The sequence below is a fragment of the Notamacropus eugenii genome, chromosome 3 (genome assembly GCF_028372415.1).
Source record: "Notamacropus eugenii isolate mMacEug1 chromosome 3, mMacEug1.pri_v2, whole genome shotgun sequence".
Lineage (NCBI taxonomy): Eukaryota > Metazoa > Chordata > Mammalia > Diprotodontia > Macropodidae > Notamacropus > Notamacropus eugenii.
The window spans coordinates 400,633,748-400,649,415 of NC_092874.1; the positions used below are offsets into that span (position 1 = coordinate 400,633,748).

A 15,668-nucleotide genomic window follows, 5' to 3' on the forward strand; every position below is an offset into this window, starting at 1 on the left:
AGGCAAACAGTTCATCAATTATACATGTGAAATTATGCAAAACATATTTCCATATTAGCCATACTGCCAAAAGAGAAAAAGAAAATTATACTTCAGTTTGCACTCAGAGGTTGTCAGTTCTTTCCCTGGGGGTGGATAGCATTTTTTAATCATGAGTTCTTTGGAATTGTCTTGAATCATTGTATTGATCAGAGCAGCCAAGTCTCTCACAGTTAGTCATCATTACAATATTACAGTTACTGTGTACAATGATCTTCTGATTCCTCCCACTTCACTTTGCATCAGTTCATCCAGGTCTTACCATGTTGTTTTTTTTCTGAAGTCACCCCCTCATAATATCTTACAGCACAGTAGTACTCCATCACACTCATATGCCACAACTTGTTGAGCTGTTCCCAAACTGATGAGCATCTCCTGGATTAAAGTATTTAAATAATATGAAATGGTTATTTTTCTTGGTTTATTTAATATGTAAATTCACCGAGAGGGTTCAGCAATGGTTATGTGTAGTAATTTCTGTAAAGTTGAGAATAATTAAAGTTCATCTGCTGTTTTTTCCTGCCTTTGAGGAATTTGAAGGATCCTTACATCTAGAGTTGAGGGGAGGAGGGTTGAGGAGTAAGATTTAAAAACAAAAAACTCCTCACAGTTACTGAGGATGTTTCCCTGTAAAAAGATCACAGAGCGGGAGCTTGGAGGCTTAGTACATGGTATCTGCTAAGTCAGAAGCCTTCATTTTAGGAATGAAGTTTTGAAGGTGTAGTGACTTGCCCCACATCAGGTGGCAGTGCTGGGATTTGAACTGTGATTCTAAATTCAGCTTTCTCTTTGTTGTCCTATGCTGCCTCCCAGAAAACTGACTGTTTTGCTGATAGTTCTGGTGGGTTGGATGTTTCAGGTTCTTTTCTTTCCCCCCACCCCCACCCCCCCAGAAAAAAGTGTGGACTTAATGCAGTGTAAGCAGTTTATTCAAGCTTGCTTCTTCCTCTTTTTCCAAAGGTATTATTCCACAGCTTTTCTCCCGTTTAAACCACCCTGAAGTATATGTTCGCCAAAGTATTTGTAACTTACTGTGTCGAGTGGCTCAAGATTCCCCTCACCTTATATTGTATCCTGCAATAGTGGGTACTATTTCACTTAGTACCGAATCCCAGTCTTCAGGTATGAAATATTAGAATGCTTTCCCCTTAAGCAAAGCTACTTAAATCCACAATGTCCTATTGATAATAATTTTTATTTACTAGTATTTTGTGTTGTGTGAACATTCCATTATGTAGTCTGTGTATTTATTAGAGTTATCTATAGTGCCATTTTATTATTTTTCTTTACTTGGCTTTTAATACAGATTTTTCTAATGTTTGTAGCACATTAGTTTTTAGATCCTAGGTAATACAAAGAAAAGAAATTGACTTGAAATGAGTTACCTTGACTCTTGTTTTTAATGATTTGATAATTTATATGTTGTCTTCATTGTAGGGAACAAACTTCCCTCCGCAATACCTACCTTGCTGGGCAATATTCAAGGTGAAGAATTATTGGGTGCTGAATGTGAGGGAGGAAGTCCCCCAGCTTCTCAAGAGAGTAATAAGGATGAGCCTAAAAATGGCTTAAATGAAGACCAAGCTATGATGCAAGATTGTTACAGCAAAATTGTAGATAAACTATCTTCAGCAAACCCAACAATGGTATTGCAGGTAAAGGATTTTGTTTTCAAATTGAAGTATATTTTTCTCAGGACTAAAATATACCTTTAATAGTGTTCTGGAAATCATGCTTGAGGAATAAAACTTTAAGACTTTAAGAATTATGCCATACGTATTCTAAAAATAAGCACATTGTGGTGTTCATATAGGTCCAAATGCTGGTAGCAGAGCTTCGCAGAGTTACCGTTCTTTGGGATGAGCTTTGGTTAGGAGTTCTGCTGCAGCAACACATGTATGTCCTAAGAAGGATTCAGCAACTAGAGGATGAAGTGAAGAGAGTCCAAAACAACAACACCTTACGCAAGTATGATTAATCAGGAAAAATTTCAGAAGGAATGGATATTCCTCTATTTTTGCTTTAAAATCTGCTTTCTATATTGCAATTTAGCTTATTTTGTTATCTGGTAATATTTAAGTAGAGCCCTTCTCACTTGACAATATTGGTTTCGTTTTTCAGTGGTTCTGTAGCATCAGGTGTTACTTAATAGTAAATTCTTTGTATAAAAAATTATTTAAAGAAATACACAAAATATTTTTGTATGTAATCTTTCCGCAATAATATATAGTATCTTATTTAAAATGTGATTTTTTTTCAAGACACTTTAGTCCAAAAAATAAATTTGAAGGCAGTTGCCATGGGCAGGGAGACAGTTATGAATGAAGAGTCAGACAGATCTGGGAGGTGGGTTTGGAAAAAAAGATAAACTAATTGAAAGGCAGTAGTATCATCAGTTTACATTAATTATAAAACCATACAGCACCAATGTAGGTGAAATACTTAGAAAATACTAGCAGCCAAGCCATTGTGTAATCTTTATGCAGTAGAATTTTTTTTTCTCCTACTCTAGAAGAATTTACCAGAAGGTCATGAGTTTATAGATATATATATTTCTAGTGTTTAGTGTTTTATTTCTAAACAAGTTTCATTGCTCATTATTTTTAGTTGTCTCCTATTTGTGATTCATAAATCTAGAAATTGTGTGTGTGTGTAAATAATTACATCATATACTTCAAAGTGCCAAAAATAAAATTTACTTTTTGTTAGAGAGGAAAAAATTGCTATCATGCGTGAGAAGCACACTGCTTTGATGAAACCCATTGTATTTGCTTTGGAGCACGTACGGAGCATCACAGCAGCTCCTGCAGAAACCCCCCATGAAAAATGGTTTCAGGACAACTATGGTGATGCAATTGAAAATGCCCTAGAAAAATTAAAGAATCCATCGAATCCTGCAAAGCCAGGAAGCAGCTGGATCCCTTTTAAAGAGGTACTGCCATAAGACTACCTGCAAAGAAATACAAAAACAAAAAGAAAAAAAAAAGAAACTTTTCTTTAAAGTTGATGTATGTTTTGTTTTGTTTTTCAAAGTTCCTTGACTCACCCTCCTGTGGAGATGTGATCAGCTTTGGCAAAAGCTGTGTAAGACTGTCCATTATAGGTTGTTGTAGATTTGGGTTTTTTTTGTTTTGTTTTGACAAAACTGAGGTTTCCTTTGTTGATGTTAGCACCTGCAACATAAATTATTAAGTGTTTACCCTGTGCTACTTACTGGTCTATTTTGGCAGATAACCCAAAAGATGGTGAGCTAGTAACACTCTAAATAGATTGTTAAATATAAAATGCCCAAGCTCAATATTTTTTGCCTTTTGCCAAAATAAAAGGAGAGTGTTTGATCCTTTGTCAATATAATTAACTTACTTTCTTTAGTTAATTTATTTAATGTTTATGATAACCAAAAGGCAAACAACCTGATAGCACTTTATTAGCATAGAAAATAAAACTAATATTGGACTTTTAGATTCCTTTTATAAATTGTGGAAATCAGAATGATTAAGTTAGGAAAGATGGTATATTAAAATAAAATGTATTCATATTTATCTGCCATTTCCCCTATGTATTTGTAAGATGTTTTTAAAAGAAATAGCGTTACAAATGAAACTTGTGAAATAGAAGCCTAGCATCTGCTACTTCATTTTCCCTTAGAATAAGGGATTTTTTAAAATGCCTCTTAGAATTGAAGCTTTTATGCCAAAGTAAATTGGAATAAGTAAGCATACTAATACATTGAACTTTAGAAATTTTTGTTGTTGATTTTTAATTTTGAATATAGGTGATGCTAAGTTTACAGCAAAGAGCGCAGAAACGTGCTAGTTACATCTTACGTCTTGAAGAAATTAGTCCTTGGTTGGCTGCCATGACTAACACTGAAATTGCCCTTCCTGGAGAAGTGTCCGCCAGAGATACAGTTACAATTCACAGTGTTGGTGGTACCATCACAATCTTGCCTACTAAAACGAAACCAAAGAAACTTCTCTTTCTAGGTTCAGATGGGAAGAACTACCCTTATCTTTTCAAAGGTAAGATTCTAAATCCTCAAATCCTTTCACATTTAAAACTAGTGCTTCAAACATGTTGGCTAAGAAGTGCACATATCTTTTAAAATAAACATCAGATGTGTTGCCTTACTATTAGTTTCTTTTTATATAATTTGTAACGACTTATAATTCATCCTTAAAAATTTAGGGCATCCATTATTAGCTAGGACTGACTAATTTCAGAAGGAAATGGTAAGGGTTGTAGCCTATGACCCCAGGAAATTCAGATACTGTCATTACTTGGGTTCTTTTCCCCAGAAGGTTGTAGAAGTAGAAAATTTAGAGCATGGTTAATAGTTTGGTTATTTTCAATCACTTCATTCCTGGCACTGCAAGTAGAATTATCCAACAAATTATTATAACTGTGGCTCTGTCTCTGGTGTTAAGAATTAATAAAGATACATAGAGTTGTCTCTTGAAAATTTTTGCTTCCCCAAGCACCCCAGTATCTCCCTTTTTATTTAGCCTGATATTCTGAATATGCTATATTTTATTTTTAATTGTAGGACTGGAAGACTTGCACCTAGATGAGAGAATTATGCAGTTCTTGTCTATTGTGAATACTATGTTTGCTACAATTAATCGTCAAGAGACACCTCGTTTCCACGCTAGACATTATTCTGTGACACCACTAGGAACCAGGTCAGGCCTAATCCAGTGGGTGGATGGAGCGACACCTCTGTTTGGTCTTTACAAACGATGGCAACAGCGAGAAGCTGCCTTACAAGCACAAAAGGTAGGTGCTTTTGTTGTTTTGTGAGCTCAAAATGCATATTTATATATCTCTGTCTTTTGACATACACACAGGTGTATATAAGGGCTAGTGACATTTTTTCAGAAGATACTTTTTTCTTGTCCAATAACTTAACAAACGTTTAAGTTCCTATTGAGATGCCTCCTATGAGGTGCTGGGCACATACCAGTTAGTAGGATGTGAGAATACATTTGAAAAAGTGAAGGTGTAGTTTAATGGAAATGTGATTTTTGGTTAAACTTCCCTTAAAACGTAAAAAAAAAATTGAGACCACCTACTGTATATTGAGTCATTGATGATATGATGTTAAAAATATAAAAAGGAATACAAAGATGTTTGTGTATCAGTGTTTTAAATGTTGAATGTTTTGAATATTGTACGTTTTGTATTCACTACTTCATGCTGCCAGGAAGCTCTCAGTTCAAACCCACTTCTGACACAGTTAGCTGTGTGAACCTAGGCAAATCACTTTTCTCTCAATGCTCTGTCTCAAATAGGAAAGGGGACCACTAATCTGTACGTAGGAATCCCTGCAGAGAATGTATATTGACTTACTTTTCAGATGTGATATTATGTATTAAATTGTTATTTGGTTTGTTAAATATTTCTTAATTATATTTTAATCCAGTTCAGCTGCACTTGGGAATGTGGTGGGCCAAGTGTTTGACACCCCTACTCTGGAAAATGCTGTAGGACTATAAATCACAGTGAATGTCCCAGTCTACATTGGTAGAAGGAGCTTCCTCACTTGCAAGTTCCCAGTCCCTATCCATGTTTTCTATTAAATTAAATTCACAAGTTTGATTTGTTGGGAAAACCTTCTTTTGAATATGAAATTGTGGTCAAGTTAATCATTTTTTTTTTTTAAATAAAAGAGAGGCAAATAGAATCCTGACACAAATTAAAACTGAAAGAAAAAGTAATGGTACACAAATGATATCTCTACTGAAGAAGTAATGCCAGAATTAAAGAGGATATAGGGCCATAAGGAAGACAAAAGTTATTTGGTACATCAAAAACTAATCCAAGAGGAGTTGGACAGGCAAACAGTTTCATTAATATAGAAAAAATTGGGGCTTTCTTTTGTTTTTAACAATTGTTTAGTTTAAACTTGTGGTTTCTTCTCTAAGTTCTTAGTTTTAAAAAGTGTTGTAAATCATCATCAGTTAAAACTCAGTAATAGTACTAGCTGACATTTTAAAAGTTCTATAATATTTTATAGATTTTTCTTATTTGACTATCACTGTAATAATGTGAATAGTCTCTCTAGGCATTATCTCCATTTTGTAGATGAAGGAAATCAAAATTTGGAGAGTTTAAAGTGATTTGCCTGAAGTCACGTAGCTGGAGTTGTGAGATACAGTTCAAACTCAGGCCTCTTCTAAGGTCACTGAATCCAGCATTCTTCTGACTATCCCTTGCTGCCTCTCATTTATCATTTCCTTATTAGTGGCTTTTATTTGCAAAAGTATAATGATTAACTATTTTAAGTAAGTTTTAAAAAATTTTTGGAGTTCTTTTTTTTTTAAAAATAATTAATGCTTTTTTGTCTTACATCATGTTTCTATCCCTTTCATACCCAGAGGACACTTGCTTGTAACAAAGACTTAAATGAAAGGAGAAAAAAGGCATTTCAGTGAAGCTAATGGACCTATCAGCTGTCTGACAGTACTAGCAATTCAGGCTTTTGTTGGAAATAAAATTGCAGTTTTTGTTGGGTTTTTTTTTTTAATAGGCTCAAGATTCTTACCAAACTCCTCAAAATCCTGGAATAGTGCCCCGGCCAAGTGAACTTTATTACAGTAAAATTGGACCTGCCTTAAAAGCAGTTGGGCTTAGTCTTGATGTCTCTCGTCGTGATTGGCCTCTTAACGTGATGAAAGCTGTGTTAGAAGAGCTAATGGAGGCAACGCCACCAAATCTTCTGGCTAAGGAGCTATGGTCATCTTGTACTACCCCTGATGAATGGTGGAGAGTTACACAGGTATGGTTTGTTTAAATTCAAGCTTAGGGGTTTGATGGTTGAGGGTAGCACAATAAAGACCTAAATTTAAATGCATGTTTATAGCCCTAATTGTAGAACTTAATTAGGGATATAAGGAATAAACATAAAGTAGTTTTAAGTGAGACTTGGGTGGGGTGGGGGGAAGCACACCAAAAAAAATTAGAAAGGAAAGTAAACCAGTTAGACAGATGGACCATCTATGAGAGAGTGGGGTGTGGTTTTGATATTGGTTTCAAAGCATTATTTTCATGTTTGAAAAATTGCTAGTGATGTATAAAATCTTTTTATTTTTAAGTCCTATGCAAGATCTACCGCAGTCATGTCTATGGTTGGATACATAATCGGCCTTGGAGATAGACATCTGGATAATGTTCTTATAGACATGACTACAGGAGAAGTTGTTCACATAGATTATAATGTTTGCTTTGAAAAAGGTAAAATAGAATTGATTTTTGTATATTTATAAGATGGCTTCACCTGAAATGAGTAGAAGGTCTAAAATAAGAACAAAAATATCTTGTTTAGGTAAAAGCCTTAGAGTTCCTGAAAAGGTACCTTTCCGCATGACACACAACATCGAAACAGCCCTGGGTGTCACTGGAGTAGAAGGAGTTTTCAGGCTTTCTTGTGAGCAGGTATGCTTTCCCCCTTTTTTGGGTACACTTTAACAAAGTAAGCAAGTGTATCTGTTGTTCTTGCCTGCAAAACAAGATTTTCTTTTTGTAAGGAAAGTAACCACAAATCTGATATAAAGTTATTTATTAAACAGGTTCTGCACATCATGCGACGTGGAAGAGAGACTTTGCTTACGTTACTGGAAGCATTTGTATATGATCCCCTGGTGGACTGGACAGCTGGGGGAGAAGCAGGATTTGCTGGAGCTGTCTATGGTGGTGGTGGCCAACAAGCTGAAAACAAACAAAGTAAAAGAGAGATGGAGAGAGACATTACACGAAGTCTTTTCTCTTCCAGAGTAGCTGAAATCAAGGTGAAATAGTGTATTCTGTTTGAATATATAGTTAAAAGTATGTCAATGACTTGAACCACCACTGCCACTTAGATGTAACTGTTCACCTACAGATTCAATGTTGAAATCATTGATATTACACAGAATTTTGTCCAGTTGGGTTCTTTTTTAGGAAATACTGGTTTTCCTTCTAAAAGCACTATGCTAGTGAATCAGGTCTTTTAATTTTCATCACGTCCCTTAAAAAAAAAAAAAACTCCCAGTATTTTGTCAAGGGCCATGCATTGTATTTACCTTCATTTGTTTAATTATTGAGTTAATGGTGCTAAACTGTCTGAGAGAACTAACTGCAAGGCTTCCTAATAACTATAATTTTTTATAGGTAAACTGGTTTAAGAATAGGGATGAAATGCTGGTTGTGCTTCCCAAGCTAGATAGCAGTTTAGAAGAATATCTGAACTTGCAAGAACAACTGACAGATGTTGAAAAATTACAAGGCAAACTCCTTGAGGAGATTGAATTCCTGGAAGGAGCTGAAGGACCTGATCATCCTTCTCACACTCTGCAGCACAGGTATAAAAGAATTGTTGAATATTGGTTTATGTGTGTACTTTTTAATACCCATGTGACCTTGGACTGGGAAATCTTTCTAGCTCTCAATTTTCACATCTTTAAAATGAAAGAATTGGACTACATAACCTCAAGTGTTCCGTTCAGCTCTAAATTTGTCATCTATGAACCAATGATTATTTTTCATATTTGGTATAGACAAAAGAGTACTAGAATCACTGCCAGAGAACTTGGGTCCAAATCCCTACTCTGCTACTTAGTACCTCAAATGACTTAACTTCTGTAGTCCATATTTTTCTTAATTATAAAATGAGGAAGTTGGTCTAGATAACTGGGAGTCCCTGAGATGCAACCCTTTCATGGGGTCCATGAAGTCAAAACTACTTTAACAATACTAAAACATTATTTGCCTATTAAAATACTCCTCCCTTTTTCAACTACATATGTATGTGAGGCTGTATTTTCATCTTTGCTTCTACTGAAACAACACATTGCAACAGATAGAATACAGAAGCAGATTTAAGGATCCAGCTGATTTGTCATAAGCTAGATATTGAAGAGATTTGCAAAAATTTGTAAAAACAATACCGTTGAATTGATAAATATTCTAATAATTCATCAGTTTTTATATTTAATTTGATAAATATGAATAGATATAACCCATATATGCAAAAGCTCTTTGGAGTCTTTGATTTTTAAAAAAGGTCTTCAGACCAAAAAGTTGAAAACCACTGGAATCGACGAAACGTCTAACTAGAAAATCTCAGGTCCCTTCCAGCTCTTAAGTTTTTGATCCTGTGTTTTAACACAGATCTCATTTTAAATGATTAAAGCAACTTAGGCACAAATCACAAAACTTTTTAAATGTCATCTTTTCAGCAATTTACTATTGTTCATCTAATATATTAACTTAGAGAAATATTTTTTCTTTGATTTCTTTATTTCAGGTATTCTGAACATACACAACTGCAGACTCAGCAGAGAGCTGTTCAGGAAGCAATCCAGGTGAAACTGAATGAATTTGAACAGTGGATAACACATTATCAGGCTGCGTTTAATAATTTAGAAGCAACACAACTTGCAAGTCTTCTTCAAGAGATTAGCACACAAATGGACCTTGGTATGCTATCAGTGTAACATATAGATGTTGTATGATAATCATACATTTTCCTTGATGGTCTGCATTGTACTATTTCCAAAGTTATTGCTACCATTGTATTATGTTTTCCATTTTGTTTGACAGGTCCTCCAAGCTATGTCCCAGCAACAGCTTTTCTCCAGAATGCTGGTCAGGCTCATTTGATCAGCCAGTGTGAACAGCTGGAGGGAGAGGTTGGTGCACTTCTGCAGCAGAGGCGCTCAGTATTGAGAGGATGTCTTGAGCAGCTGCATCACTATGCAACTGTAGCTCTTCAGTACCCAAAAGCAATATTTCAGAAACATCGAATTGAACAGTGGAAGACTTGGATGGAAGAACTTATCTGTAATACAACAATTGAACGCTGTCAGGAATTATACAGAAAGTAAGTTACAGGCAACTTCCCAAAGTTGTGATGAGGAAAAATTCTTGGGTGTTTTTGCACATATTCTTAGTAAAAAAAAAAAAAAAAAATCATTTAATCAAAAAACTATAGAATGTTGACATGGAAAATTTTAAGTCACTTTGTCATGCTTTTATTGTTCTTGTATTTTTAATTTTTTTATAAAAAATAATACTGCTTTTCCTGAGTAATACAGTTATGCCACAGACTCAAATATTATCTGTCTTGTGATTTTTTTTTTACAGGTATGAAATGCAGTATGCTCCCCAACCACCTCCAACAGTATGCCAATTCATAACTGCCACAGAAATGACTCTCCAGCGTTATGCTGCAGATATAAATAACCGACTTATCAGACAAGTAGAAAGATTGAAGCAAGAAGCGGTTACTGTGCCAGTTTGTGAAGAACAATTGAAAGAAATTGAACGTTGTATTAAAGTTTTTCTACATGAAAATGGAGAAGAAGGGTCTTTGAGCCTAGCTAGTGTTATTATTTCTGCCCTTTGCACCCTTACAAGGTTAGTTAGATTTGTTTATGGAACCATGCTCTATGTTAAGAGACTATTAGATTGTAAACTCCAAAGGGGCAAGAACTATTTTATTCATCTTTTTATTCAGTGTTTTGCACAGTATAGGTATTTAATAATTTTTTATGCTTTATGAACAGAAATTAACTGATTCTCATGTCTGTGCTTGACACATTGGCACCAGGTTGGGTTTTGTGCCTACTAATTTCAATTGTAGTTCCTGACATTTTCGGTAATATTACCAGAAAAAGGTCTGAAACACTCTGTGTCACATTTTAATGTGGGCAGCAATCAGAATATGTCTTGGGAGCACTCCTACAGGTTCCTACCTACCATTTCACCTGTGCTGCTGTGGATAGGGGCTCTGCTAATCATTCTAGCTCACCGAGAGGAAATTTACAAGGGTGGGGCCGGTGAACCCCATAGCTTTCCTCTCTTCAGTGGTGCAGGAGATAACCTGGACATATGTGCTCTCTGAACCTTTCCACAAGTTCTGAAATCCTTTTATAGACTCGTTGATCCTAAATTGGGAGCCTAAAGGAAGACATACGCCCGTGTGTTGCCTTTTTAATGGTTTCTTTTTCCTTTCCATTTCCTGAAAGTTGAAAATTTTTTAGGATTTTTAGATGTGTAATAATTTATCAAAAAACTGATGGTAGAAATTTTGTATCTTTATAAGCTGCCCCAAACTGAATTTGAATGATTAGATTGTCTACTCTAAATGTGACTTCTTCACATAATGCTTCACATAACTGACTTTAGTTATCTAATGTTGATAATTAATTTGTAAAGTCAATGTACATTTTTTCTCATTATATGAATATCTTTTAGGCGTAATCTAATGATGGAAGGTGCTGCATCTAGTGCTGGAGAACAGCTTGTTGATCTCACTTCACGGGATGGAGCCTGGTTCTTAGAGGAGCTATGTAGTATGAGTGGAAATGTTACATGTCTTGTTCAATTATTGAAGCAGTGCCATCTGGTCCCACAGGACTTAGATATTCCTAATCCAATGGAAGCATCTGAGGCGGTTCACTTAGCTAATGGAGTATATACTTCACTTCAGGTAAAAAATGTCTTTATTTTACATCAATTTCCACTGCTTTCTCTTCCATGTTTTGTTTTGTTTTGTTTAACTATGCTGTCAAATGAACCTTTTAGAAAAGGATAATTGTTTATTACAATCGTTAATGTAATATTATCATTAATATAGCAATAATTTATATTTATAGTAGTGCCTTAGAAAAGAAAACATAGTTTACATATGGTTTCTCCTTTCATCTCACACACTCACACCACACACTACCTGTGGGAAAACAGTACAAGTATTATCCTTATTTTATAATAGAAGGTGTGAGAGCTGGGCCTAAAATCCAGCTTTCTGACTCTCAACCTACTGTTTTTTTCCAGTATAATACAACTGTGGCTATCTGAACTACAGTGAGGGTGAGGATTTTCATAAATCAGTTAAAATTTCATCTTCATGTAAATTTTAATTCCATGTTATAGTCTGTATGTGTGTCTAGTGAAGAGACATCTTTATTTACCTTAAGTCATATAAACTTAAACTTTAAAGACTGAGCATATTTCTTAGCTCAGATTTACATAGCCACTTTAAAGTTTATAAAGCCATTTATCTGTATTGTCTCCTTTCATCTATTAAAATCATCTGGGAAAGCAACGTAAGAATCCCTATTTGGACATCTGTTTATAGTAAAAATTCAAGTAAACATTTAGTAATGATTGCATTTTGACAGTAAGATTTAGAAAGATACTGTTTTAAAACTTTTATCTTGAATTTGAAACCAAGCACTATGAGTTTCTGCCCTATTAGTAATTACTGCTGCATTATTGTAGAAAACTAGTTTCTCCTTTATTCTCTGGTTAGCTAGTGTAGTAGTCCCTGAATCTATTTGATCACGCTGCCCTTGTCAATAAAAAGTTTTTTAATGTACCCCCCCCATATGTGCATATCTACTTATTCACAAATTTTACACACAAAGATATTTTTAAAATGTGAGATAAAGATGATATAAATTTTGAAAATATTAATTTTTTAATGAGGATTGTAATTGAATTATGCTTCTTTATTTTTAAAAACCTTAGTTTAACATTTTGGGGTCCAGTGATTGAAACATCTAATTTTAAGTTCACTTTATTTCTGTATTTGGATTTTATTGGTTGTCAGTGCGAAAATAGACACCTCACAAAGATACATAGCTCCAAATGAAAGAAGTATATCATTTACTGGGCTTATTAAACTATATTCATTTTTCATTCCCACCTACTCATTATGCAAAGATTTTTGTTGAAATTCAGCTATTATAGTTCTGTCTTCCCTGATGTCTAGTCAGTTTTTTCAAACTAATCAGAATATAACTGTATTTTTGCGTTTTTAACAAATAAGTTCAAAACTCACTGAAACTCTTAGCTGGGAAGATTTTTAACAAGTTAAAAAAATTCTTTTTCCAAGTTTTTTTTTTTAAAGTGTGTAAATGAGAGTTTTTAATAGGTGACATACTTAACAATGTTTTAGAGAGTATCTAGTAGAGGGTGTTGATCAATGTCATGTTCTGCAGAAATATCAGAAGGATGAGGGTTGAGAAAAGGTCTTCAAACTTGGCAGTTAAGAGATCATTGGTAACTTTAAGAAGACAGTTTCATTTGTGCATAGAGTCAGGATAACAAGGAAGTTGAGGAAGTGGGAAATTGGTGGAACTTTGAAATAGGGGAATTTATAAGAGGGGTGAATTTGAAAGGAGACATAAGGTAATTATATCTTCATTGTTGATCCTAACCCATTTGTGCCTGCTCAGCCTGAGCTCTTCACTCTTTCCCCCTAAAAAAATGAAAAGGGGTTGAGAGGAAGATTCCTCAGCTACTGTCTCCCCAGTGAGCTGTCACATGATCTGAAGGTCTGAGTTTGGGGATGCTCCGAGGAGGAGATGGAATTTTGCCCACATAGCAGCCATGGGAAGCCAACAGTCAGAGTATAGAGTTGGGGAATGTTGAGCTAGAATGAGTGAAGGGAGAGTTTTAGTATTGTTGAGTTGGAAATAGTCAATTCTGAAGAGGGTGGGCCATGACCCATTTTCCTGTCCTCTGTTTGGTTGATTATGTATTCCTTGATATGTATGTCATAGCCCCCATTTTGGAAAACACTGATTAAGTGGGATGTAACTTGAAATAATGCAAAAGTGTTACTAAATGACATTTGTTGTATATTTGTAGGAACTGAACTCCAACTTTCGGCAAATAATATTTCCAGAAGCACTTCGGTGTTTAATGAAAGGAGAATATACATTAGAAAGTATGCTTCATGAACTGGACACTCTTATTGAACAAACAACTGATGGAGTTCCTTTACAGACTTTAGTTGAATCTCTTCAAGCCTATTTAAGAAATGCAGCCATGGGGTTAGAAGAAGAAACACATGCTCATTATATAGATGTTGCAAGGTAAATGTGACTCTCCAGTAATTCCTTCTCTTGTGCTTGAGAGAAAATGTAGATAAAAAAAAGAATGTTTCTTTTATCTTTCATTATTGATTTAGAAGTATAAAAGCTACCTGGAAAATTTCAATTTTATATTATGTATAGGTCCTACTATTTATAATAAATGTATTGTGTATTCCTTCATATAGAGATTTAAGAACATTCAAAACTAAATACAAGATCAGCTGTTGTATGATTGGTCAGAATAAGTAAAATAATTAACATTAAAAAATATATGAGAGATTTGCTGTAACAGAACTTTGACTAAGATGAGATCACTTGCTCTCATATTAATTCATTTTTTTCTCATCTCAATTCAGATATAGTAGTCTTGATAATTTTTTAATGACCTTTAATGTTTCTGTATCTTTCGAGAGGACTATTTAGATTTTTACATATGTATCTATTAGCATGTTTGTATTACACATGCACATAACATAAAAATTATGTGTGCACACATATGAATGATGTGGTGTTTTTTTACGTTGGGGTTTTCAAGACTAGCTCTGTTGAGGCTAATTCATTCATCCCTGGGCATGGTGACTACAATTTGGATGTCTGCCATCAGGTGACCAATGAAACTGGGCTTTGTTAAAGAGTTGAAAACTGGAAGAAAGGAAGAAAAGCACACTCTCATTCAACAAGTATTAAGTACCATCTAGCCAATTAAGTCTTTTTCTTTCTTTTATATATCCCTTTCATTTCCAAATATGTCCATTCTCATTTCCCTGTTTAAAGAGCCACTCATTGTGATAATAACAAAGAGTAAAAAATAAAGGTGGGAACAGGGATTAAGTGCTCTCAAATGTAAAGCCTAATACAGCACTCAAGTTGACAACATAGCTAATGTTTCATACCCGTATTCTGCCATCTCTGCAAAAAAAGAAGAGGAGGGTGAGCTTTCTCATCTCTGAGGTCAATCTGTCATAATAATTGAACAGCAGTCTTAAAATCCTCAGAACAAAATCAGTTCTTATTTATTTTCCTCTATACCTTTGAAGACATTGAAGTTCTGAAAGGAACACATTTCTTCTCCCTCTATTGAATTATTAGTACTACATCACCATACATCCTCTTCCAAATTGCTCTTATGTTTGTATTTCAGAATTCTTACTTAGCTCTGATCTTTTCATCTGAAATACTTAAAAGTTATATATTCCATTAAAAGTCCCTCTTCTTCCCATCCCCCTTTTTTCCTTGTAGAATTACACTCAGCTTGATAAGTTGAATTATTTTTTATTGTAAATGCCTATCACCTTTTGGAATATCATACCAGTATCTCCTCTTATTGTAGTAGAAACTTTCATGTCTCATATCATTCTGATTTTAGTCCCTTAGTATTTGTGATACTTCATGTTTGTGATGTTTTTTGGATTTTATTTTTTCTTTTGATGTGAGAATTCTGGATTTGGGCTATGATATTTATTCTTGCAACTTTTCCTTTTGAAGATTTCTTTCTGGTGATGATAAATAGACCTTTTTTTTTTCCACACTACTTTGCTCTCTGGTTCTAATTGGTCTAGACAGCTTTCATTTATGATTTCTTGATCTTGCTTCATTTCTTCCAGGTATTCAGGTAATCCTTGTAGAAACTTTTTTTTTCCCTTTGAGCCTCTGCTTAGAATTGTTATAGAGATCCTTTCTTTTCCTAAGCTGAATTTTATGGACCTCTGAATTTGCCATGTTTTTTTATACTGGTCAGTATTTTCTTTGACTTACCTATGTCTCCAT

The 15,668-nt window shown here is 34.5% G+C and overlaps 1 protein-coding gene across 4 annotated transcripts in view; it reads left to right on the plus strand.

The window, feature by feature from the left end:
* SMG1 (SMG1 nonsense mediated mRNA decay associated PI3K related kinase) overlaps nt 1-15,668 on the plus strand; it is a 108,167-nt gene that overhangs the window by 76,501 nt on the left and 15,998 nt on the right. For all 4 annotated transcript variants that reach the window (XM_072598025.1, XM_072598023.1, XM_072598024.1 and 1 more), the window contains 16 exons: nt 1,000-1,161; nt 1,477-1,694; nt 1,853-2,007; nt 2,749-2,971; nt 3,815-4,061; nt 4,586-4,815; nt 6,569-6,817; nt 7,134-7,272; nt 7,364-7,473; nt 7,608-7,826; nt 8,188-8,378; nt 9,323-9,495; nt 9,619-9,898; nt 10,162-10,434; nt 11,275-11,509; nt 13,675-13,901. In XM_072598025.1, the coding sequence (XP_072454126.1) occupies nt 1,000-1,161; nt 1,477-1,694; nt 1,853-2,007; nt 2,749-2,971; nt 3,815-4,061; nt 4,586-4,815; nt 6,569-6,817; nt 7,134-7,272; nt 7,364-7,473; nt 7,608-7,826; nt 8,188-8,378; nt 9,323-9,495; nt 9,619-9,898; nt 10,162-10,434; nt 11,275-11,509; nt 13,675-13,901 (3,331 nt within the window). The remainder of the gene's footprint in view (nt 1-999; nt 1,162-1,476; nt 1,695-1,852; nt 2,008-2,748; nt 2,972-3,814; nt 4,062-4,585; nt 4,816-6,568; nt 6,818-7,133; nt 7,273-7,363; nt 7,474-7,607; nt 7,827-8,187; nt 8,379-9,322; nt 9,496-9,618; nt 9,899-10,161; nt 10,435-11,274; nt 11,510-13,674; nt 13,902-15,668) is intronic.